The sequence below is a fragment of the Henckelia pumila genome, chromosome 2 (assembly GCF_033568475.1).
Source record: "Henckelia pumila isolate YLH828 chromosome 2, ASM3356847v2, whole genome shotgun sequence".
Lineage (NCBI taxonomy): Eukaryota > Viridiplantae > Streptophyta > Magnoliopsida > Lamiales > Gesneriaceae > Henckelia > Henckelia pumila.
The window spans coordinates 134315068-134340259 of record NC_133121.1 but is presented as its reverse complement, the minus strand read 5'-3'; the positions used below and the strand labels follow the sequence as shown (position 1 = coordinate 134340259).

The 25192-nt window shown below is 36.4% G+C and overlaps 2 protein-coding genes across 2 annotated transcripts; one reads left to right on the top strand and one right to left on the bottom strand.

Annotated features, from left to right (window-relative positions):
• Positions 1-15779: 15779 nt before the first annotated feature.
• On the top strand, positions 15780-20078 carry LOC140879786 (YTH domain-containing protein ECT4-like). The gene is made up of 9 exons (XM_073283689.1): positions 15780-15952; positions 16573-16649; positions 16760-16895; positions 17024-17097; positions 17271-17861; positions 18118-18714; positions 18804-19016; positions 19139-19285; positions 19394-20078. Exons 1-9 carry the CDS (start codon positions 15925-15927, stop codon positions 19634-19636), a joined length of 2106 nt encoding a protein of 701 aa, XP_073139790.1. The 5' UTR covers positions 15780-15924; the 3' UTR covers positions 19637-20078.
• An 87-nt stretch (positions 20079-20165) lies between these two features.
• LOC140879784 (receptor-like protein 2) lies at positions 20166-22732 on the bottom strand. Its single transcript, XM_073283686.1, has one exon. The coding sequence runs from the start codon at positions 22399-22401 to the stop codon at positions 20266-20268; it is 2136 nt and encodes a 711-aa protein (XP_073139787.1). The 5' UTR covers positions 22402-22732; the 3' UTR covers positions 20166-20265.
• Between the last annotated feature and the right edge of the window lie 2460 nt (positions 22733-25192).

Sequence of the window (25192 nt, the reverse complement as noted above, 5' to 3'; positions counted from 1 at the left end):
AATATATTTTGAACACTCAAAAGGGGCTACAAATTGCTCAACAAATGACTTGAATGATGCTTGAGAGGATTGAGAGACTTGAAGATGTTGGGATGATTTGAATGGCCTCGGAATGCTTCCTTTTATAGCTGAAATTTTGACATCGATCGGAACTTCCGATCCCTGCATCGGAGCTTCCGAAATTTGAATTCTGAGACACGCGGGTGTACTGGATCGGAACGTCCGATCCACTTCGGAGCTTCCGATCGGCGCAATAAATATGGTGTCGGGCAAAAGTCTTCCGGACAAGATTATCAGGCGGCCGTTCAGGATCGGAACGTCCGATCCTGTTCGGAGCTTCCGATCTGCTTCACTTCGTTGCCTCCGATCTGCTTCCGAACAATATAATTTTACATAGAAACTGATCGGACCTTCCGAACCACGATCGGAGCTTCCGAACCTGTTCTTCGTAGCTTCCGTTCCTCATTCCGACCAATATAAAAAAAATCCCTGAAATAGATCGGAGCTTCCGAACCAAGATCGGAGCTTCCGATCTACCCTTAGCTTCCGAAGATGCTTCTGATCCTGATCGGAGGTTCCGATCTCCAATCGGAGCTTCCGATCCCATAGTAGTAAACTTCTTCGAATTGTGTTTCTGATCTTGAGTATGAATTTAGTATTAATTCATCTTTGAAAATTTTAACTCTGTAATAAGCTCAATGTAAATATTAGTAATATTTTAACCTAGTTTTGTTAATCATCAAAACATAGAGAAATAAGACTTGTTAATGCATTAAAAACATTAATCTCATAATTCGAGATTTATATGCGTTTAAGGCGTAACAATCTCTCCCTTTTTGATGATCACAAAACTTGGTTAAAAACAGGAGATAAAATATACGATAATCATAAACAATTTTTATTAAGCAACAGATTTTAACGGATAAACAAATTTTATCAGATAAACAAATTTTATCTTAATTAATATTTTAACCATTAATTCTCCCCCTTTGTGATAAACAAAAAGTAATGAAACATAGAATAAAAAAAATACTAACAATTTCAAATTTTTTTTTAATACAATGCAAGAAAGAAAAAAATACAAATAAAAATACAAATAAAAATCTAAGAGTCATCATCATGCTGCGGAGGAGGGTAGCGAGCGGCGAAGTCATCAAATCGAGTCTCCAGAGAGGCAACTCTAGCAGTCAACTCGGTAAAATGAGTGTGCATACTCGTCTCAATGCGATGAAGAGCCTCGAAGAGTCGGTCGCTAGGAAATTGGTTTATTGGTGTAGGAGGGACCTCAGGAGCCTGGAAAGGAAGATCACCAATGGTAGACGCAAAGGCCTCAAAACTGGAAGAGGATGGAATATCAGTGTTGGGCGGACCAGTCGGAAAGCCTTTGGTTTGGATAGAGTGAGGAAGAGAGGAAAAGTCTCGATGAAAATCAGAAATAGGAGAAAATCTAGAAAAAGCTCGACTAGGATCATCAACCCATCGAGAATACACAGGATTCCAAGATAAATCCATCCTGATAATAGACTGATGGTTGATGATATGACTCGACTGGATTTCAAGAGAAGGGATCCCCTCAAAATCAATATCAAAACGACTCAAAATCCGGTTAATAAACCGGGCAAAAGGAAAGGAAACCTTTTTAGCCGTCGTTGCCGTGTGATGCATAGTCTGCATAACAAGGCGCGGAAGGTTAAAAGGTCGAGAGGAGATGATATGAAAGAGAATATACAAATCCAGATATTTGCAAGTGGAGAGGTCTCCACTGCGGGGAACTATAGATGTGGTGATGAGTTTTTGAATGATTTGGAAATCAGGACAAAGACTCTTGAGATGGATTCGATCGTCAGCAACAGTGGCTTGACGACCGAGAATAGTAGAAAGAAAGAGATCACGATCAAAGTTTGGATCATTTTGTGGCCAAGTTTGGGAGAAGTATTCACCGGGTCCATTCCTGGGAAGATCAAACCAGGAGGACAGATCAGCAGAAGAAAAAATGATATGCCTACCTTGAACGATGGTGGCAATGGTGATATCACCATGCCCTAATTCGAGTTCAAGGTTGGCATAGAACTCGTGAATTAGTGGAGGAAAGATTTGGTCGGGGACAGATGGCTGAAAAAAGGATTCCCAATGTTGAACATTGATTAAGTTCAACAGTAGGAGATGGGATTGGGCCAAGTAAGTAGTATCTAAGATACGACCCGGATGAATCTGACGATGTAAATAATCATCAGGTATGGGCCTAGACACAGCTGGTTGGGTAGGATCACGGACAATAATAGGACGACTAGAACTCGCTTGATCGCGACGGCGTTTGACAGGCATTTTAATATGTTGGAATCGGATAAAATAGAGATAAGAGAAGAATTTTAGGTGCAAGAAATCGGAATGAGCGATCTGATATTTATAGGGGATGGACCGATCGGAAGCTCCGATCTGGATCGGTCGTTCCGATCGTGCGGTCCACTGAGGTAAGGCCACGTGTCGATCGGAAGCTCCGAACAAGCTTCGGACGTTCCGATCCTGAGGCGGTAATTAAAGATAAGACGGTTAAAAGTAATTTGAAAAGTCGGATTAGATGGGGATCGGACGTGCCGATCGTGATCGGTGGTTCCGATCCGTATCTAGGAGGGAAAAATTACCGCGCAAGTTGAAAAGTGGCGGGATACAGATCGGTGGTTCCGATCTGGATCGGTGGTTCCGATCTGCCATTGGAAGAATGCATGATTTCTACTCTTTTAAAATTTATTTTATTTAACATTTAAGCAAATAATTCACATAAGAATGTGAGCTTCTTAATTTTGAATAAATACAATTGATTTGCATTATCCAAAATTAATTTGCTCGAATTTAATATTAAGCTCCCCCTTAATATGACATTAAATTTAATTTATGCCTACAAGTGATTACAATTCAATCATGCCAAGTTCACCACGCAAACGAATAAAAGTATTTTCATCTAGTGGTTTTGTAAAAATATCGGCAATTTGATTTTTAGTGTCAACATATTGAAGTTCAACTTCATTTCGTTCGATGTGGTCACGAATAAAATAATGACGAATGTCAATATGTTTGGTGCGCGAATGTTGAATCGGATTCTTTGTAAGACAAATGGCGCTAGTGTTGTCACAGAAAATAGGGATTTTTGAAAAAAAGACGCCATAGTCAAGCAATTGATGCTTCATCCAAAGAATTTGCGCACAACAACTACCGGCAACCATATATTCGGCTTCGGTCGTTGATAACGCAACACAGTTTTGCTTTTTGGAAAACCAAGAAACCAAACAGTTTCCTAAAAAGAAACAGGTTCCACTAGTGCTTTTCCGGTCCACCTTATATCCACCAAAGTCGGCATCACAATATGCTTTTAAATCAAAGAAAGAATTTTTCGAATACCACAAGCCGAGATTTGGAGTATTTGAAAGATATTTGAAAATGCGTTTTAAGGCGAACAAATGTGATTCCTTTGGACATGATTGAAATCGTGCACACAAGCAAACACTAAACATAATGTTCGGTCTACTAGCAGTAGCATATAATAAGGAGCCAATCATACTACGAAAGGAAGATTGATCTACAGTTTTACCATTTTCATCCTTGTCGAGTCTGATTGCTGTGCTCATCGGTGTGGATGATGATTTTGTGTTCTCCATCCCGAATTTCTTTAGAATCTCCTTAATGTATTTGCTTTGGTTCACAAAGAACCCATCCTTGCACTGCTTGATTTGCAATCCGAGGAAATAGTTAAGTTCCCCCATCATGCTCATCTCAAAGTGATCTTGCATAAGCTTAGAAAATTCTTGGTAAAGATCTTCGTTAGTAGAACCGAAAATGATATCGTCCACATAAATTTGCACAATAAGCAAATCATTATCTCTAGATAAAGTAAACAATGTAATATCAACAATTCCTCTAGTAAAGCCATTGGTAATAAGGAAAGAAGAGAGTTTTTCATACCAAGCTCGATGAGCTTGTTTCAATCCTTACAAAGCTTTGTTGAGTCTATATACGTGATCAGATAACAAATTATCAACAAAGCCATCAGGTTGTTCAATATAGACCTCTTCTTTCAAATCACCATTCAAGAAAGCACTTTTAACATCCATCTGAAATAATTTAAAATTTCTAGAGCAAGCAAAAGCAAGTAGCATGCGAATGGATTCTAGTCTAGCAACAGGCGCATAAGTTTCATCATAATCTATGCCTTCTTCTTGACTATATCCTTTAGCAACAAGCCTAGCTTTATTTCTAGTGATGGTGCCATGCTCATCAAGTTTATTTCTAAACACCCATTTAGTACCTATCACAGGTCTATCATGCGGCCTAGAAACAAGATCCCAAACATTATTGCGTTTAAATTCATTTAACTCATCTTGCATAGCAATAATCCAGGAATCATCAAGTAAAGCATCATCAACACATTTTGGCTCAACATGAGAAACAAAAGCAAGATGATTACAAATATTATTGAGAGAAGAGCGAGTAGATACTCCCTTTGATGGACTTCCAATTATCAGATCTTTAGGATGATCTTTGTGATGTGTCCATTCCTTAGGAAGTGGTGTTTCCTCAACTGTAGCATCTATATCATTTAAGCTTGAGGAAACCATCTCTTCTTCAAGTATTTCTATATCATCATTGTTAGTGCGAACAATAGTAGACATAGATTCATCAAAAATAACATGCAATGATTCTTCAACAAGTAAGGTGCGCTTATTGAATACTCTATAAGCCTTACTTGTAGTAGAATACCCAAGAAAAATACCTTTATCGGATTTGGCATCAAATTTGCCAAGGTTGTCCTTACCATTGTTGTGAATGAAGCACTTAGATCCAAAAGCCCGAAAGAATGAAATGTTAGGCTTTCTCTCCCTCCATAACTCGTATGGAGTTTTCTTGAGAATTGGCCTTATTGATACGCGATTGATGATGTAACAGGCAGTGTTCATTGCTTCAGCCCAAAAATATTTTGGTAGAGAATGCTCACATAACATGGTCCTTGCAATCTCTACTAGTGTCCTATTTTTCCTCTCAATGACCCCGTTTTGTTGAGGAGTCCTAGGACAAGAAAAATTGTGACCTATGCCTTTTTCTGTACAAAAGTTTGAAAAATTCTCATTTTGAAATTCAGTTCCGTGGTCACTACGGATCTGTTTTATTGAAAGATTTTTCTCATTCTCAACTCGTTTAGCAAAAGTTTTAAAATACTCAAAGGCATCATTTTTGTGAGCTAAAAACAATGTCCACGTGTAACGTGAAAAATCATCTACAATGACAAACGCATAAAGCTTTCCTCCTAAACTAGCGTTCCTCCAGGTACCACATAGATCTAGGTGGAGAAGTTCAAGGGGCATAGAAGTGGATACAAAATTTTTGCTTTTAAAAGATTCCTTTGTATGTTTGCCAAATTGACACGCATCACAAACAGAATCAAGTTTCAAATCAAGTTTTGGCATACCAGCGACTAAGTCAAGTTTTAAAAGTTTTTCGATGGTACTAGGACCAACATGACCCAATCGTCTATGCCAAAGAATGTTATCATCAACATTCACGGATACAAGGCTTTTTATATTTGATAAAGATAAATTATTTAAAGAGACCTTGTAAACGTTCTCACTTCTATATCCTTTGAAATTTATGGATTTGTCACTAATAAATGATACAGTGCAGTGTTGGGGAGTGAATTTGACTTCATAACCTCTATCGCACAATTGACTTATGCTTAGTAGATTATGCTTAAGTCCTTTCACTAGGAGTACATCATCAATTAGACAAGAATTAGATATACCTATTGAGCCGATGCCTTCAATTACTCCTTTGCTGTTGTCTCCAAAGGTGACAGTCCCCTTCTCCTTTGGTTTGATTGATTGAAGAAGATCCTTGTTCCCCGTCATATGTCTAGAACATCCACTGTCTAGATACCATATGCTAGGGAGAGCATTTTTCTTGTTTCCCTGAAAATAATTGATTTTGGTACCCTTTAGATCTTTTGGGTCCACAATGTTAGAAAAGAGAGATACAAAATAGACTTCTAAGAGTTCAGTCTCTCATAGCAACATCATCGCCACTTTCTAAGAGTGCTCCCAGTAGTAGGTAGGGCATATGGCCACTTTAAAAACCTATTTCCTTGGACAGAGCAACGTTCAACAGGGAGACCAGCCGCAAGTCAAGGCATTTTTAAGCCGGTCTATATTGAACTCCCTTAGATTGTGATCTCATAATGCCGACTAATGAGTTGTTAAGTACTCTTAGGCCTCCATTTCATATAGCTCTTTTGAACATATTGATATTTCAATGATCTGCATTTATGTCTAACATGACCAGATTTGCAACAATAAGAACAAGGAGGGGGTGATCTCATTTTAGCTTTAGCTATTAGACTAGCAAAGTCTATAGACTTTTTACCATAGCCTATTCCTCCCTTATCAAAGCTACATTTCTGCATGCTAAGTAGGTTGTTCAATTTATTGCTACTCACATTGAATTTATCGAAAGATTTTTCTAAGTGATCTAAGTCATCCTTAAGTCTAAGGTTATCATGCTCCTTAGTTTCTAATTCCTTTTTAAGATTTCTATTCTCTTTTCTAAGAACCTTAACCATATCAAACATATCTTTATAAGCATGTAAGAGTTCATCGTAAGTAGGTACCTCGTCATCGTCGTCAGAGACGATGTCATCACTTTTAGCCATTAAGCAGAGGTTTGCTTCCTCGTCGTCGTCGTCGCTATCACTCCAGGTAGCTAGTAGGGCTTTCTTCTTTCCTTTGTCCACTTTCTTCTTGAGTGGGCATTCATTGGCGTAGTGACCTTGTTGTTGACAGTTGTAGCAGGTCACTTCTTTCTCAGGTTTCTTGTCCTTTTTGAATTTGTTTCCTCGCATGAATTTCTTGAATTTTCTTGCGAAGAGAGCCATGTCATCATCGTCATCTTCTTCGACTTGTGTAGTCAAGGCTATCCCTTTGTGCTTGACATCTTCTTTCTTTGATTCTTTTCTTGTGGACACTTCTAACTCATGGGTTTTTAGGGTCCCATGTAGTTGATCAAGATCATAGGCGGCAGCGTCCCCTTTGTTGGATTCGATGATGGCGGTTCTCTTTGCATCCCATTCTTTTGGTAGGGCACGAAGAGCTCTCCTCCAAACTTGCTTGGTAGGATATTGTTCTCCCAATTGTGCTAACTCATTGATGATTTGAGTAAGCCTTCGGAACATGGTGTCAACATCTTCGTTGGATTCCATCTCAAATGTTTCGTATTTGAGTTGGAGTAAGTCGATCTTTGTTTCTTTCACTTGGTTGGTGCCTTCGTGACATATCTCTAGCTTGTCCCATATCTCTTTAGCAGATGAGCACATCGATATCCGGTTGTACTCGTTCATATCTAAGGAACAGTGCAAGATATTCATAGCTTTAGCATTTTGCGAAATTAATTTCATGTCCTCTTTTGAAAAGTCATCCATTCCCTTAGGAATTTCAACCCCATCAACTATTTTCATAGGTGTATAGGGACCTTTCACCGTCACTTTCCATAGGTCATAGTCTACGGATTGGATATATAGGGACATACGATTTTTCCAATACCCGTAGTTTATGCCATTGAAAAGAGGAGGACGATTAGTAGATTGCCCTTGAGCATAATCACTTGCTAGGTTTGCCATAAAAAGGTTTTGAAAAGTATTTTCAAATGGCTCTGATACCACTTGTTAGAACCTAATGGGGGGGATTTAGGTTCTATTGGCAACTTTAGCAATTTAAAGCGATTATGCAAGTACGCAAGCGGAAGACTTAAGCAATCAAATAATAAGTGCGGTAAATAAATGCGTAATGTAAATAAAGCAGTAAAAGGGATAAGAGATGTTTATGGAAGTTCGACGATAAATCGTCTACGTCTCCCCTTCTTGGTTAAGTCGATTAACCAAGGATCCACTAGCACTTCGAACGTCTTGGCCTTGATGGCTCCAAGGATAGCCTTACAACTTGACACGATCACCGCGCCGATACAACTCAACACTCTTGGCCTTTAGGGCTCCAAGGATAGCCTCAACACTCGTAAAATACACTTGGCTTCACACACAAGTGTTTATAAAATCGAGCAACCAACTCACAAACTAACAACCCTCGATATTACAACCCCGAATACAACTCGATATGTGAATATATTTTGAACACTCAAAAGGGGCTACAAATTGCTCAACAAATGACTTGAATGATGCTTGAGAGGATTGAGAGACTTGAAGATGTTGGGATGATTTGAATGGCCTCGGAATGCTTCCTTTTATAGCTGAAATTTTGACATCGATCGGAACTTCCGATCCCTGCATCGGAGCTTCCGAAATTTGAATTCTGAGACACGCGGGTGTACTGGATCGGAACGTCCGATCCACTTCGGAGCTTCCGATCGGCGCAATAAATATGGTGTCGGGCAAAAGTCTTCCGGACAAGATTATCAGGCGGCCGTTCAGGATCGGAACGTCCGATCCTGTTCGGAGCTTCCGATCTGCTTCACTTCGTTGCCTCCGATCTGCTTCCGAACAATATAATTTTACATAGAAACTGATCGGAGCTTCCGAACCACGATCGGAGCTTCCGAACCTGTTCTTCGTAGCTTCCGTTCCTCATTCCGACCAATATAAAAAAAAATCCCTGAAATAGATCGGAGCTTCCGAACCAAGATCGGAGCTTCCGATCTACCCTTAGCTTCCGAAGATGCTTCTGATCCTGATCGGAGGTTCCGATCTCCAATCGGAGCTTCCGATCCCATAGTAGTAAACTTCTTCGAATTGTGTTTCTGATCTTGAGTATGAATTTAGTATTAATTCATCTTTGAAAATTTTAACTCTGTAATAAGCTCAATGTAAATATTAGTAACATTTTAACCTAGTTTTGTTAATCATCAAAACATAGAGAAATAAGACTTGTTAATGCATTAAAAACATTAATCTCATAATTCGAGATTTATATGCGTTTAAGGCGTAACAGAAAGGAGTAACCATACTCTACTTTCTGAGGCCTTAGAAAAACTAAAGGTAAATAGTCTTAATCGGATTACTGAGTTACAACACAGTTTGTTAAAAATGGCGGGGCCATTTAGTAATCCCTTTAAAAAATGACAACAAGTCCTTTCTCCATATACATTCCGATAGGGATGTTATATAAACAATATAAGGCTGAGTATTTTGCAACTTATATTGACTCGGGAGCAGGAATTTGTACAGCAAAAAGAGGAGTCTTCCCTGAAGAATGTGAAGAGGAATTGCCAAAAATTGCTGGACGAGATTTCTCTCGAAGAATTTTAATTCTTTGCAAAGGAATAAAACAAGCAGAGATCCTTATGGGAGGTGCAGGTCAAACACCTTGGTACAAGGTAAAAACACCACCAATCTATTTTCATGATACATGAGCTGATATCCTGTTAGGAAATAACTTCTTACAAATGTTAAGAAGTACACACAAGACAATGAGTCAAGAAGACTTATGTTCACTACAATTTGTGATCATAAAATTATCGTTCAAAGACTCAAGGTTGCTTTTTATCGACAATTGCCGATAATATTTCGCATCCAACGTTGGTAAAGGACAACTTTTTCACCCAAAAATGAAAGATCCAAGAAGGTTTGGAGAACAAGAACTCCAAACAGAGGATATGTAGCTTCTCAAGGTAACTCTAAATCACAGAGATATAGAGTTGGAAAATAAAGTATCCCTTGAAGATGTCAAAAAGAGGCTCAAAGAAAGTTACAACGAGCATCCTTTGGCATGGTGGGATAGAAATCAACTCAAAGTCAGTCTTACTCTAAAGGAAGGCAAAGAGTATGAATTCGTCAGATATAAGTCTATCCCGATGAACATAACAGATCAAAGGGATATGAGAATGATTATCAAGGAACATTTGGACCTTGGTTTAATCAAAGAAGGAGTTTTACCATATAGCAGCCCAGGTTTTCTGGTTAAAAATCATGGTGAAATAAAAAGAGGGAAACACAGACTAGTTATTAACTACCAAGGTATTAATAAAATCCTGGAGTTTGATGGGTACTTCATACCGAGTAGAGAACACCTAATTAGCTGTGTACGAAATGCTAGAGTGTTCTCAAAATTTGATTGTAACTCTGGATTTTACCAGATTCGAATGGAAGAAGGAATTAAGAAATTCACACCCTTCTCTACTCCACAAGGACACTATATTTGGGAAGTTATGCCTATGAAATTGGCTAATGCACCCCAGATATTTCAAATAAAGATGGATAACCTTTTTAAAGATTATTTCAACTTTATGTTTGTTTATATTGATGATATTCTTATAGCATCAAAAAATATAGACGAACATGTTAAACATTTAGAAATTTTCTCTAAAATTTGTAAACAAGACGGACTGGTCTTATCTGAAAAGAAAGCAGTCATAGCAACAAGGAAAATTGAATTCCTTGGTATTGAGATTGATGAAACTGGAATAATTCTGCAACCCCATATTGTTGAAAAGGTAAAGAATTTTCCAGATAAACTCAAAGACGTAAAACAACTCCAGAGTTTTCTTGGAGTAGTTAATTTTGCAGGGATATTCATTAACAACCTAGCAATGTACAGAAAGGTGTTCAGTCATTTGTTAAAAAAAGATGCTAGGTTTATATGGACCGATGACCATACTAAAGGGTTAAACCAATTAAAAGAGATATGTAAGAATCTCCCAAAAATGGTTATACCCGTAGATGAAGATGATCTGGTATTATTTACGGATGCCAGTGACGATTGGTGGACAACAGTCCTTACCAAGATCACTCCAGATGGGGAAATACCATGCAGATACTGTAGCAGTCTTTTTTCAGAATCAGAGGCCATCAGATGGCATATCAACGAAAAGAAATTTTATGCAGTTAAAGGGGCTTTTGAAAAATAGTCATTATTTTTACTTGCTAAAAAATTCACTATGAAGGTTGATAACACCCAGGTAAAAGCTTTCCTAAGAAATAAAATTGAATCTAAACCTGAGAAAGCTAGGTTATTAAGATGGCAAGCTTTATGTCAAAATTATATTTTTGATATTGTTATTATTAAATCTCATGAAAATATTCTTGCAGATTTCTTAATAAGAGATAGAAGGCAGTGATGTGGATTCCATCATGAAAATGCAGAGGCATCTCAGGGAACACCTTGGGTTGCTTCAAATCGAGTTCAACCAGTTAACCATTAATGCTAAAATGGCCGGCAGGTTACAACAAGCTGATCGGATCAAAGTATCTAATCGAATTACAGGATGTATGCAATCTCAAACACAACTATGTGCTGCTATTCAAGGGCCAATTGTGAAGGCTATAGAGGAACCATTAGTTTCTTATAAACAAGATATGATAAAACCATTGGTTTTACAAAAACAAGAAATACAACCACCGGTTGGGAAACAAGATGTTGAGGAAGCTAAAACTCAAGAAACAAGTGCTAATCTATCATCAGCTTTTGATGATCTCGATGAAGCAACAATTGATGACGATTCTTCATCAAGTCAACCCTCCGCCTCTGGGGTAAAAGAGGAAGAGATCAATCTTAGGCCCAACACTGACAAGAGCAAATCTAAGATCGATACTAACCCAGCTATTATTTCTCCATTTCAGGTTTATCAACAAAGGTGGGAGAAATTAAGTACAAGAAGTGAAATTAACCCTAACACTTGTAGGGTTGATGTGGCAGGGGTATATCCAAGGGTTTGGCTAAAAAACAATGTCAATCCTAAGAATGTAAAGCTCTGGTATGAATTTGGAGTCTTGGCCTCAGTTTATACAACGTCACCAAGCTTCCCGGAGATATCACAGTTACCAAAATGAATTCAAGAAGCAGTCCAAGAAACATGGGCAAATAACGACCATTTGTCCAGAGGAGATGTGCTTGAGTTATAATTTTTTAGTGCAGCTCCAGAACCAACAGTGAAAGGATCACACGAACCCTTTCATTTCATCAAGCTAAGGAGACCTGATATAAATAGTCATAAATTTATCAAGGATCCTAAAACTGAAGAAATACCCTTAGTGTCCACTTTCGGGGAAAATAAGATCTAAACCAGAAGGGCATGGGGTATTTGGGTCTGTCTTACTGAGATGGACAAAATCAAGTTTTCATTTAAATTTTATCAAAATTCTGTGAATGGATCATTCCTATTAAACACAATGACAGGGAAAACTACAACCTTTGCGGAAGAACTCTTTGAAAATAAGAGAAATCTTTTGTGGAACAACAAGATGCCGGAGAGTAAAGAAACTCGCCGAAAATTTTGTAACATGGCTCATATTGGACGATGGTCAGAGAATATCTGCCCAGAATGCCCAAATCAGAAGGAGCCAGAATTTGGAAAAACCTTTAGACCCCGAACGGATCGAAAGGATTTTTCCGAGACAAGCAAAGGTGGACAAGGACCACTGAAGATACGTTTTCATAGGGGCCTACTTCAAAAGCAAAAGATTTTCCGACAACAATAAAGCAGGCATGTGAGGAGAATAAAGTCAAAAGAAAGTGGCAGGAATGTGATTCCTCCACTAGTAAAAGATGCCATCAATAATGGCATAAAGAATACAAGACAGCTGCCTCTTCCACTAGTAAAAGATGCAATAAATAATGACATAAAAAAATACAAGACAACTGTAAGATTCCCTGAAGTTTCTCGCTGAAACGAGTGAAACCTCAGCTATAAATACAAGCGTTCAAGGAAGCTGAAGACATCGATCATTCCCTTCAGTTTTCTTACAAATAAATTGTTGTAATATTTCTCTTTCTATTGTATTAAGTTTTCTTATGTATTTCAAGAACAAAACTACTATGATTAGCTAAACAAGTTGTCTTCTCCTCTTCAAAGGAGTTGATTTATGTAATAATATTATGTCTGAATAAATTTCCTAAATCTCTTGTTCTTTCATGTTCATATTTTATAATTAAATTTATATATCATACGCCTTAAGGTAGAAAATGAATTAAGGCCGTGCTGGGTGTCGTTGAAGGAGCTTGTGCAGAAACCATCTGTTGCGACTGCGTGGTTGGAGTGTGAGGAGCACTTCGTAAAACTCAACAGGTATGATCCGACGACATTATGGTCAAAGAGGTATTTAAATTTAATTTATCTTACGAAAGCATGTTGGACCCTAATCTAGAGTATATCGGCTGAAAACCTTGCGTAACTAATAGTCTTGAATGACCGGGACTGGTTCGATAGGTATAACAAAGCCACGTACAAAGGATTAGTTTTAATTATATTTTAATTCAAATATGGAGACCACTAGGGAGTAAAAATAAAGAAAATGGTGGGTAGAGAGTTAAGTTAAAGAAAATTTTGGTAGTGGAGAGTTTAAAATAATTTGCCCTTTATTTTTAACCGAAAAAACTATATAAAATTAAATATATTTTTTTTGAGAATAATATTTTTCTAAACATTATATATGGAGTTAAAAAATTTATTTTAATTCATATATTTCAAATAATATAAAATGTAAATGAAAAATAAGATATTTCAAATCCAATCCGGTAAAAATCAAATGTTTATAGTAACCAGACACGGGAATATCTGTATTTTTTATTATTATTATTATTATGTGCCGTTAAAGTTGCATATTATTAATTTATTGATAGTTTATCTTATCCAATCTCATGTTTTAAGTTGCATATTATTAATCTATTAATAATTTATTTTATCAATCTAATAATTATTTATCTTATATTAATCAAAATCATTAATTATTTATCTTAAATAAAATAATTGAATTTAAATAAAAAAATTACCCTTAATAAATAATGTTATTCATATTTTATTAATTATTAAAAATACAAAATGATAATTTATCATCTTATTTAAAATTTAATCAATCAATCAAACTATTATTTATCAATCAATCAAATACTATGTTAACTATAGATTTTTTATGTATTAGAATATTTATCTTTACATTATTATCATATCTTAAATTCAAACAATGCTTTATTATACGAATAATAATATTGTATAGGGTTATAAAAAATTATGAAAATCCCGACCTTTCCGAATCTCATATCATTTTCATCTCAAAAAAATGCAGACCCGAATTATCGGTTTCCCGTCTTGATTAATATCGCGAGAGAAATAAAAAATAAATCCTCAGGAAACTGAGTTGTTCATGAACAACAAATTTCGTGTATTTTTTTCCGATTTTATTTATTGCGTACAATACTTAGAATTTTATGATCATCAAATTTAATCATAAACATATATAATGGATCTTGTTATGCATTATTTATATGTTTCTAGTCGAAAGTTTTGTTCTTATTTAGAAATATAAGTTTGTAAATAGTTTTTTTTTTAAAAATTACTAGAAAAAGAGTAACAATTTTTTCTAGTTTTCTTAAAAAAATATTGAATGTTATCCCTAATATTTTATTATTATATTTTTAGAATTGAACATTTTTTTTTATTTATACATATAAATTCTTAATAGTATTTTTTTAAAAAAAACAATCAAACAATGTTTGGGAACAAAAATTTGAAAATAAAAAAAATTATCTGTATATTCTTTCTCTCTACCCGACGGGATCTCAAACATTCAAAATCTCGAATATTCGGGTCTCGACATATGTCGGGTACGGGATTGAGAAAAAATAGGTTCTCGATTCTTATCGGGACATGAATTGGGTAGAAGCTTACAGGATGAGTTTCTATCCGATTCCACCCCTAATATTGTATTTATTGTTTATCAATAATAATTAATATATTTCAACTAAATCATAATTCATAAATAAAAAATAAGATATATCTCTATTCTCTAATCCGATCCGGTAAAAATAGAATGATTATAGTAACCGGATACGAGAAAATCTGTATTTATTATTATTACTAGTAAAAAAATGCACACGCTTTACGTGTTTAAAATAAAATTTTTTTATATGAATTTTTTTTAAAATAAACATGGAGTGAGTGGGAGGTTTAGTGAAATTGTAGATAAAAATGAGTAATTATGAAATAATGTATTTTGGTGTATTCAAAGATAATTATTATAGTATGCTCATCTTTTATATAATAGAATAGATAATTATAAATACAATAATACGTACATGAGTCGGGTTTGATTAGAAAGACAGGAACATAAAACATATTATTATTTTTTTAAAAGAGTATTTTTATTAAAGATTATTGTTTGGTTATAATGGTGTTTAGACTTTTACTTCTAATTATATTTTATTAAATAAGTACTCTTTTAAAACATAGAATTAATGGTTCTTGGGTTTTTAATTCTAATATATTTTAAAATAAAAATAAAAACACTTTTAATATATTTATCGAAACACTAAAACGGTTTCTATATTTTTTTTAAATAAAAAACTTAAAAAAACTAAACTTATTTTAACATTTTTTTAAAGTTAGAGCTTTCTATTATCCAAAATGACTATATTTGTTGTTTAGATTAGATATAGACATATTTTGAGGTATTTTATTATTATTATAAATATAAATATAATAATATAACTTGTCCATAATATATTTCTTGTTTACAAATAGACATATTTTGGAGGTATTTTTGAAATAGTTTTACGGTCTATTATGTTTCTATTTTTGAGAAAAAATTACATTTAACATCTGTATTACTTTTTTTGTTGTCTGAACAATTATTATGCGCAGTGTGACGTAATTAGACCAATGGAAAAAGACCACGTTTCAGCAAGGAAGAACAGTAGACCAAAAATGGGGGAGATCTGCAAATACACGGAAGTGAAGGGACGAAAAGTAAATAAAGTATTTGAAAGTCTCCAAATTTAATACGGAAATTCACCCTTAAAATTTCTTTTGGCTTCCTCAATACCCAAACCCTACTCGAGTTTGCTTTGTGGCGGCTCCGACTTGTACTCCGTTTCCGCTGTCGTTTTAGGGTTCCGCTGATTTTCTCGATTGATTATTCTGTAGAAAGAAAGATCCTGTTCATAGGTCATGTCGGCCGTTGCTCCTACTGCAGATCGTATCCTTTAGCTGATTTTTTGTGCGTTCTTTCTTATTGTTTCAATTTGTGGTTCGGTTTTGTGGATTTTGTCATACTTTTAGCTTATTTTGTTTATGTGCTGATGTTTTTTTAGATTCAGTTTCGTTCTATTCAGTTTTTTTGTAGATCTGAATGGAGTTGTAAGATGTTAGTTCTTGGGTGGGGTAAAATTTTAAAAATAGAGATTTTACTGAGATTTTTCGGTCTGGATCATTGGGAATTAGATTTTTAATTTGGTATCATGTTCGTGCAGATTTACCTGCTTCTGTCTGAATACTCCCCTCTTGCTAAGTACTGTTAAAACCCTTTTTAGCTAGACACAATTGTTTTTCTAAAGCTTCCTTTAACGTTAAGGTTTGCTATGCTATTGGTTCATACAAAAATGGAGTTGAACTAATTCAGAATAATGGGTTTTTTTTTTTTGCTGAGATTGATTCTGAATCATGGCATCAACTTGGGATTTCTTTCTGTTTTAAATCAAGCGCTAGCTATTGCATGAATTATTTCTGTTTTTTTTTGCAATAGCTTCATCGAAATTTTGGAACTGAGGATCTGTTCTGGGTTAAAAATATGCGATCCTTTACTGTTATCTGCTGTAGAGGGTGCAGATTTGTTGCAGAATTTGACTTTGGACTCACAAGCAAAAACTTTTGAAGTTTCAGATGCCGCCAAAAAGGTATTTGAGCTTTATCGTGCTTAAATTATGTTTTTGGCTATTGTTTAAATCTTTTGGGGAATTAACATGTCTCAAGCTTCTTCTATGATTTTTGAAATGTCAACTCTCAGCCTTCAGTTGATTCTGCTAATGCGGCGAATAGGATGCAGTCAGATCGGTCTATCTCTCCTCTAATACCTGATTTCATGGATCCAACAATGTGTTACCTCCCAAATGGTTATCCTTCCCCTGCATACTATTTTAGTGGTGAGTAGGTTCTGTAAAGCTTGATATATTCTTTTGTTCGCACCTGATTGAGCAGGTTATTGTTTATGATCTGGATTCATATTGTTTGGATCATATTTCCTGACATTAACCTACCCGTTTGTATTTAGGTTATGATGGGAGTGCTAATGACTGGGATGAATACAACAGATTTATGAATCCCGATGGTTTAGAGATTCCTGCAGTGAGATCTCTCTCCTGATTAATATTTTTTAAGTGCAGGCATTTCGAGTGGCTACTAATATGTGGCTTATGTGTGATTATTTTTTGTGTAAATTCTTGACATGTTTGCTTTGAGCCTGATTAAATTTTAAATTCTAATGTTTAATATTGTAACTTCATTTGGAAAATTTCCAGGGTGTTTATGGGGACAACGGATCCCTTATGTACCACCATGGGTATGGTTATGCTCCTTATGGTCCTTATTCTCCTGCTGTTTCTCCTGTTCCGACCGTTGGACATGATGGTCAGACATATGGAGCTCAGCACTATCAATACCCAACTCCCTATTTCCAGTCACTAACACCAACAGGTGGTCAATTCCCCACTATGGCTGCCCCTCCCAAAGGGGATATGGCCACTGGTGCAGCAGCTGACCAAGCATCATTGCCCATTGATTCTGCTAATTCAAAATCTAATGGCATTTCCAATGGCGGGACCACGAAGGGAAATAATGGCTCAGCGCAAGCGAGAGCAACATACAACTCCTCGTTCAATGTGAATGGGTCCTATGGAAGGAATGCTTTGACTGGAGGAATTCCGACGTCTGGTTATCAGGATCCTAGATTTGGATTTGATGGTATACAGGTACCTATCCCATGGATGGAGAGCCCATACTTTTTGGATGGACAGCCGAGATCTATGGGTGGTTCTACCTTGACTTCATCAAGCGCAAATGGGAATGATGTTCCTTCATCCCGGAGTCAGAATACCCAACCTCACTTCATGGTAAGCCGAATATGAGCACCACCATGGATGTCATTTTGCCGTTCTGTGAAAAACTTTTGTTCCGTTGATCTATTTACTTATTCGTAAATTATTCACATCTTGCAGAAGCATTTACTTATTGGTCTCCATATCCGATTGTTTTGCAAAATGGATTGACATTCGCACTTTAAGCTCTTACTAACCATTTATTATCCGATTGAACATATAAATAATTGTATGATAGATTTATTAGGATTACTAATTGTTTCATCCACAGGGATTGCACCATCCAAGGCCAATGTCTGCCATGAACACATCCAATGGATACATGAATAGATTGTTTCCCAACAAATTTTATGGTCAGTATGGAAAAGCTTATAAGTCGGGTCTGGGCTATGGATCTAATGGATATGATTCACGAACAAATGGACGAGACTGGATGACTTTTGATAGCAAGTATAGGCCCAGGGGAAGAGGAAATGGCCTGTATGGTTATGGAAATGAGAGCATGGATGGGCTGAATGAACTGAACAGAGGCCCGAGAGCTAAAATCTCAAAGAGTCAGAAGGGCTTTACGCCAGCTGTTCTTGCTGTCAAAGGGCAAAACATTGCCTTGACCACCGGGGCTGCTGATTATGATAAAGAGATATCAAGTGTGTCCCCTGATCGAGAACAGTACAACCGACCAGATTTCCCTGAAACCTATGCGGATGCAAGGTTCTTTATCATCAAGTCATACAGTGAAGATGATGTTCATAAGAGCATCAAGTACAATGTCTGGACCAGCACACCTAATGGTAACAAGAAGCTAGATAATGCATACCAGGATTCTCAAACAAAGCCTGGAGGCTGCCCTGTTTTCCTGTTCTTCTCGGTAAGCATACCTATAACTCAGAGTGGTTACTTGTTTGGGTTGATGGCATTTAAATTAATAATTGCTCTGACATGTTATCATTTTCCTAGGTTAACACCAGTGGACAATTTGTTGGTGTTGGGGAGATGGCTGGGCCTGTAGATTTTAACAAGAATGTTGAGTATTGGCAGCAGGACAAGTGGATTGGCTGTTTCCCTGTTAAGTGGCACATTGTGAAGGACGTACCAAACAGCCTGTTGAAACACATTATTCTTGAAGATAATGAAAACAAACCAGTTACTAATAGTAGGGACACACAGGAGGTATAATGTTTGCTTGTCTAATGTGACTCATTGTCAACGATGTTGGTGGTATTAGTTGTTTAATTCGTTCTTGGTTATTTTGGAGGGGACATTAAAAGTAAATGTTTTAATCCTGTATACAGGTTAGGCTGGAGCTGGGACTTCAGATGCTCAAAATATTTAAAGATCATGCAATTAAACAATGCATCCTGGATGATTTTGATTTTTACGAGGATCGCCAGAAGAGAATTCAGGAGAAGAAAGCAAAGCAACAGCAATTCCAGAAGCAGGTGCGTTAGTATTGTACTTATTTCTAATTTGATAGTCTTGTTCTGGTCTGTGAAGCTTCAATTGTTATCCCATGTTTATTTCTCATTTTTCCGGCCTTTGCCATTTAGGCTCAAGTATGGGAAGGAAAGCCCTCCGAGGATAAGAACAAGGAAAGTTTAAATGGGGATCCGAAGCTTCTCAAATCATCAGAGGTGGCCTCTGATTCGAACAAACAATCGACAACAGCTGTGCAGGCAATTGGGGATTTTACTACGTTGAAAAATGATGCCCCTCCAAAATCTGGAGATAGTCTTAAGCCTGCAGCTGTCCCGGAGAAGATCGTAGCAAACGGGGTTGCGAATGGTTGCTAGGTTTCACCATGACTAAAAGGGCAAGTCCATTGATAAATACTTGGAAGTTTTTAAGGCAAGCGTTGGTGGTGCCCTTTGACGTCGATGTGGTTGCTGGGAATCTAAAATCTATGGTGAAGTACCAGAGCTTAAATATTGGAAGCCTTTCGTAGCATGGAGCCCTGTGTTTTTCTCATGTTTAGTTGGTGCTGACAGGTGTTCATGTGTTTTAGAGGGTTTGGGTTTTAGGAGTCTTGTTTTTCCTTTTTCCTTTTTTAGTTATTATGTTGCCTTTTTCTTAATGCTCAGTTTTCTGTTTTTTTACCTTTATTTTGTTGGAGTTGGCTATCTGATCTTGTAAAGCTAGCCTATTTTTGTATCGTGAAAGAGAAGCTAGATTCAAGGTTGGATAAAAGCACTACAAACCTCTAGTTGATTTAAGAATTTTCCCCCCTTGTTTTTATCTTCTAAGTTATCTCATTGCAGTGATTAACTCTCAATCTAGACATCTACTTCTATTCCAATGATTATGAAAACAAGATAATACATATAATGATAACTATGAGATTCAAAACATTTTTTTTTTTTTTGAAAGAGAGATTCAAAACTTTATATCATGAGGTTATTGTATATTACATTTCCCTGGTTAGTTAACTAATGCTAGGGCTGCTAACATCACTGACTCGCCTCCACGGAGTATGAAACATCAAAGTGATACTGACTGCAAAAAATCCTACGAAATATCCAATCCCGAATGGGATATCAGACGAACTCTCCTCCCCCTCTTCCTCCAATGACGTTTCAAATGGTGACCTTACCGGACAGTTTCTATGCAGCACAACGCCACAGAGTCTTGGATTCCCCTCAAACGAAGAAGCGGGGAACGTATCGAACTGACCACCCCTTGGAATTTCGCCTTCAAGATCGTTATTTGCGATGCTAAATGCAGACAAGAAATGGAGCCTTTCCAGTGATCTTGGGATCTCACCCCGAAGATGATTCCCCGACATATCCAATCTTTCCAAATTAACGAGACCGGACAATTCGGTAGGGATGCTGCCGTTGAAGAAGTTGTTGCTGAGTTCCAGTGTGTGCAGAAGCTTCAACTGCCCAATTTCTTTCGGGATACTGCCAATGAGCCTGTTGTTCCCGACTTTCAGTCCCCTCGGAAGGTTAAACAGGCGATTGTATTGGAGACTGTCAAATAAGAAAGGCAGAGCTAAGTAACTCAAGTCTGAACTCGAGTTATCCGATATCAGAGCCGGTAGCCGGCCTAGTTCGGGTGGAAAACCTCCCGACAGGAAATTCTGTGTGAGGTTTAGGACAAACAGGCTCGGCATATCCCCTAACCAAGTCGGAATCGGGCCATAAATTTGATTGAAGGAGAGATTTAACAACTTGACCTTCCTCAGTTTAGCAATCCAGAGAGGGATTTGACCCTTGAGCTGGCACCCTCCCAGAGTGAGTATTTGCAGATTCTGGAACCCGTTTAGATGCAGGAGGTCCGGCATCGGTTCGTTGTTGAAGCACCTGGAGAGAAAGAGAACCTCGAGGTTGTCACAGTGTCTTAGAATCTCCAAAGCACCAGCAACGTTAGACAGGTAATTGTCTGAAATCGAGAGGTGTGCTAAAGATTTCAATGCAGCCATGCAAGGTGGAATTTCACCCGTTAGCTTGTTGTAGGCCAGCCGAACCGCAGTCAGGGACCGGCACAAACAGAGGCTTCCGGGTATCTCTCCGGTGAAGCTGTTGTTGCCAAAATCGATGGCTTGAAGACGCTGGAGTTTCGAGAAATCAAGGGTCGAAATTTCTCCTCCAAACAGATTGTTTCGCAGTAGTAGCGTTTCCATATTGGAGCAATCTGTCAAAGAAAGGGGCACGGAGCCATTCAAGCGGTTGGTGTGAAGCTGGAGCTGTTTCAATTTCGTAAGATACCCGATATCTGGAGGGATCCCACCACTCAATTCGTTGACATGGAGCTCTAAAATCCTGAGATTGGAAAGCACAGAAATACTGTCGTCGATTGGCCCAGAAAATTTGTTGTTTGTGAGAGAAATTTCTTCCAAGGTCTTCAGATTGTACATATCCAACGGAATCAATCCCGAAAGAGCGTTGAAACCTGCCCTGAAAACTCGCAATCTAGAACACCCACCGATTCCCCCAACCACAGCGCCATTGAACTTATTCGCCGAGAAATCCAAGATTTCAAGAAACGGGGAGCCGCTGCAGATAGATGAAGGGATTGGCCCCGTGAAGCTATTATTGCTGACATTGAACTGTACCAAATTCGACCCTTGACGAAGAAACAAAGCATCGATAGACCCGTTAAACAAATTGCTCGACAGATCCAAGGTTCGAACCGAAATGGGCAATGTCAGATTGGCTTGAAATATTGAACCAGAGAGACGATTGTAACTCAAGTCCAGTGTTTGTAGTCGACGAAAAACGCCGTCGGGAACAGAGCCGGAGAGCTGGTTTCTCGACAGATCGAGGTGAGAAAGAAAAGTAAGGTTGAGAATAAAGTTCGGAAAAATGGTTCCCCGGAGACCTCTGCCGGGCAACGATATATGGCTGACTCGACCATCGGAGCTCCGGCAAGTGACGCCTTCCCATTGGCAGCAATCGGCGGAAGAAGACCAATTCAGAGGGGCGACGGCGGCGGAGATGTATCGGTCGAAAGATAGGAGAGAATCACGCTCGATTTGATGGCAGCAGAGAACATTCCAAGAAGAAGAGAAAACGAAGAGAAGAAAGATGAGCAAACTCGTACGGCCCAGACTTAACATTGAATGATATTTGGATTAAGGTTTGATGTGTGTGTGCTATGTACATATGTACATTTTACCAGAAAGTCTTCCCCCTCTCCATTATCTCTTTTCATGTTCATATTGTTTTCGGGATCTCGAGTTCGAAACCCAATTCATAGAAATCAATTTTTCTTACGTGGGGATTTCTCTAATCTTGACGTAACTAACTAAACATCTCACCCAGTCGACGAGATTTGAATCCAAGACCACTTAGTTCTTGAAGTCTCACCTTGGCCTAATAAATGGTCGGTGTTTTGAGAATGAAAAATAGTGAGTTTTGGGTATTAAAATGAAAAATGATTAGGATCTTTTACTTGTAATATGGGTGGACAGGTGCTAAGGTATATAGAGATGGGTGATCATGAAAGAGACACGAGTCGTTGTCCAAAGGGCATTGAGATTACGAATTAGATCCAACTTATGGATTCTTCCCATTTGGCAGCCTAAATTATTGACTCCAGCTTCCTCGTCTTTTCTATCCACTCTCTTCGTTGTTTACACACACTTTACAATCTTTAGTTTGACTTTTGAGCTCTCCACTTGAAGTTGCACCTCGATAAGTAACAATTCCGAATTATAAAACGAATATAATATAATTGTTGGTACTACGAGACCAGTAAACATGCTTACGCATAATTATATATGAATATCAAGTTTATTATTTTAACAGTTTTTTTATTTATCTGACAAAACAGAAGTTTCTATGTAAAGTGGCATGTAAGGTTTAATGTTTAAAGACCACAGTTTATAGATACAAGAAACTATCATAATACTGAGATTATCTAAAACTATTTGTATATCAAAATCGTTTCCCAATATGTTAAAAATAAAACCTGATTTTGTAAAATGTATAATAAATTACTGAATGAGAGTACTTTTCTATGAAATTTTGAAGTTAATTCTTGTTTGAATGAAAATTAAGGGGAAAATAGTGGGAGGCCCACTCAGCTGGAGAAGGTTGAAATTGTGCTTGTGGGTCAACGGGTCAAGCAGTAGGTGGTTGACAATTGTGGTTCAAGAATATTTGTGAAAATGGATCGTTTCAGGTTTTCCACGAATCTCCACATTAGAATTAATCGTACCATAAAATGTATCAGCATTCATCGTAAGCGAAAACAAACGTACCCCGTTGACGTTTAAAATTCTTTTTTTTTTTTAAATACAAATTAAAGTTCAACGAAAAAACTCATTCGCAACACACAAACGGAGTAAATATGCTTGATTTTTTCAAAAATATCATGGGTGTAAGATATATGTAAAATACTATTTAATTTACTCATTAATATTTAATCATATATATATTTTTTAAACATGACCAGCCAATTCGTTACTAAGAGTCATTTACAATTATCAAAGAATTTTAGGACAACCTTTATATATTTATAAAAAATATAAGTTCAAGTTGTTCTGTACACTCAAATTGATTCAATAGTAAATTAAGGGTTAAATAATCATACATGAACACATCTCTTTTTTGGAAATAAAATAAAATAAAATAAAATAAAATAATATGCAATAGACGTACTATATCCTACAATATATCAAGGACGAGTAGCTTTTTAAAAAAAGTGATCTATCTAGGGGTGGAATAGGGTCGGAATCCGTTCCGTAACCCTTCTATCCAATTCTCGTCCCGAAAAGAATCAAAAAAATTCGGGATCCCGTCAGATAGGAAGAGAAAATCACGATTTTTTTTCATTTTAAAGATTTCGTTCAAAAAACAAAAAAAAAATATTATTTTATTTAAAAAAATACTATTTAGAAATTTATATTTCTAAATAAAAAATAAATATTCAACTTAAAACATATAATATTAAAATATTTCAGATAATGTTTCAATGTTTTGTCAAAAAAAAATCATAATATGCATCGAATAATTATTAATAAAATGTTCGGATATAAATTATTTATTAAATTTTGTTAAATAGATTGTCAAATTACTTATCTTATTCTAGTATTTGATCTAATTATATAATTATAAATATGAATTAATTTAATTATTAATTTAATTATTTTAAAAAAAATGCACGAAAATGTTATTTCGTTATTCTACTATTCAATCATTTCAACAAAAAATATTATGTGAATTAAATCTATAATTAATTATTATGTGAGTGAAAACACAATAATATTTAGCTCATTCTATTAATAAAATATAGTATAGTATTATTTCGGGACGGGTCAGAAATCTTGTCGGGATAAGGTTTTATTCCCGATCTATCTCTCGATATTAATCGGGACGAAAAAAATCCCGAAAATTCGGGTAAAAGAAATGTAGGGCATGGATTTTTTCGGAACGAGAATGAGATGAGATTCGATAAAGGTCGGGATTTTGAAAATTTTTACCACCCCTAGATCTATCTATAATTAATGCATCATGAAAAAAATATATAACCAGGAAATAGAAAATTAATTATTTATTTAACAAAAGATGTATTTTTAAAATTGTACTCTTCAAATGATCTATTAGCTGTCTTACTACACTTAAAAACGAGTATATAATTTAAATTAATATATATCTATATATATATATTGCATTCCCTTGTTTATATTTACTTGCATGTGTAAATAATATCATAAATAGTTTCGAAATGTTATGTACACATGATTGATATCAATCGCAAATTACTAAATAATTTTATAACAAAATATTATATTAACGAATGCAACATATGGATGTTAAAGACCCTATTATGAAATCTATAGTCTAACATATGTCCCAAATATATACGATCATTAGTTTTTTCACACATGTTAAGAAAATAATTGA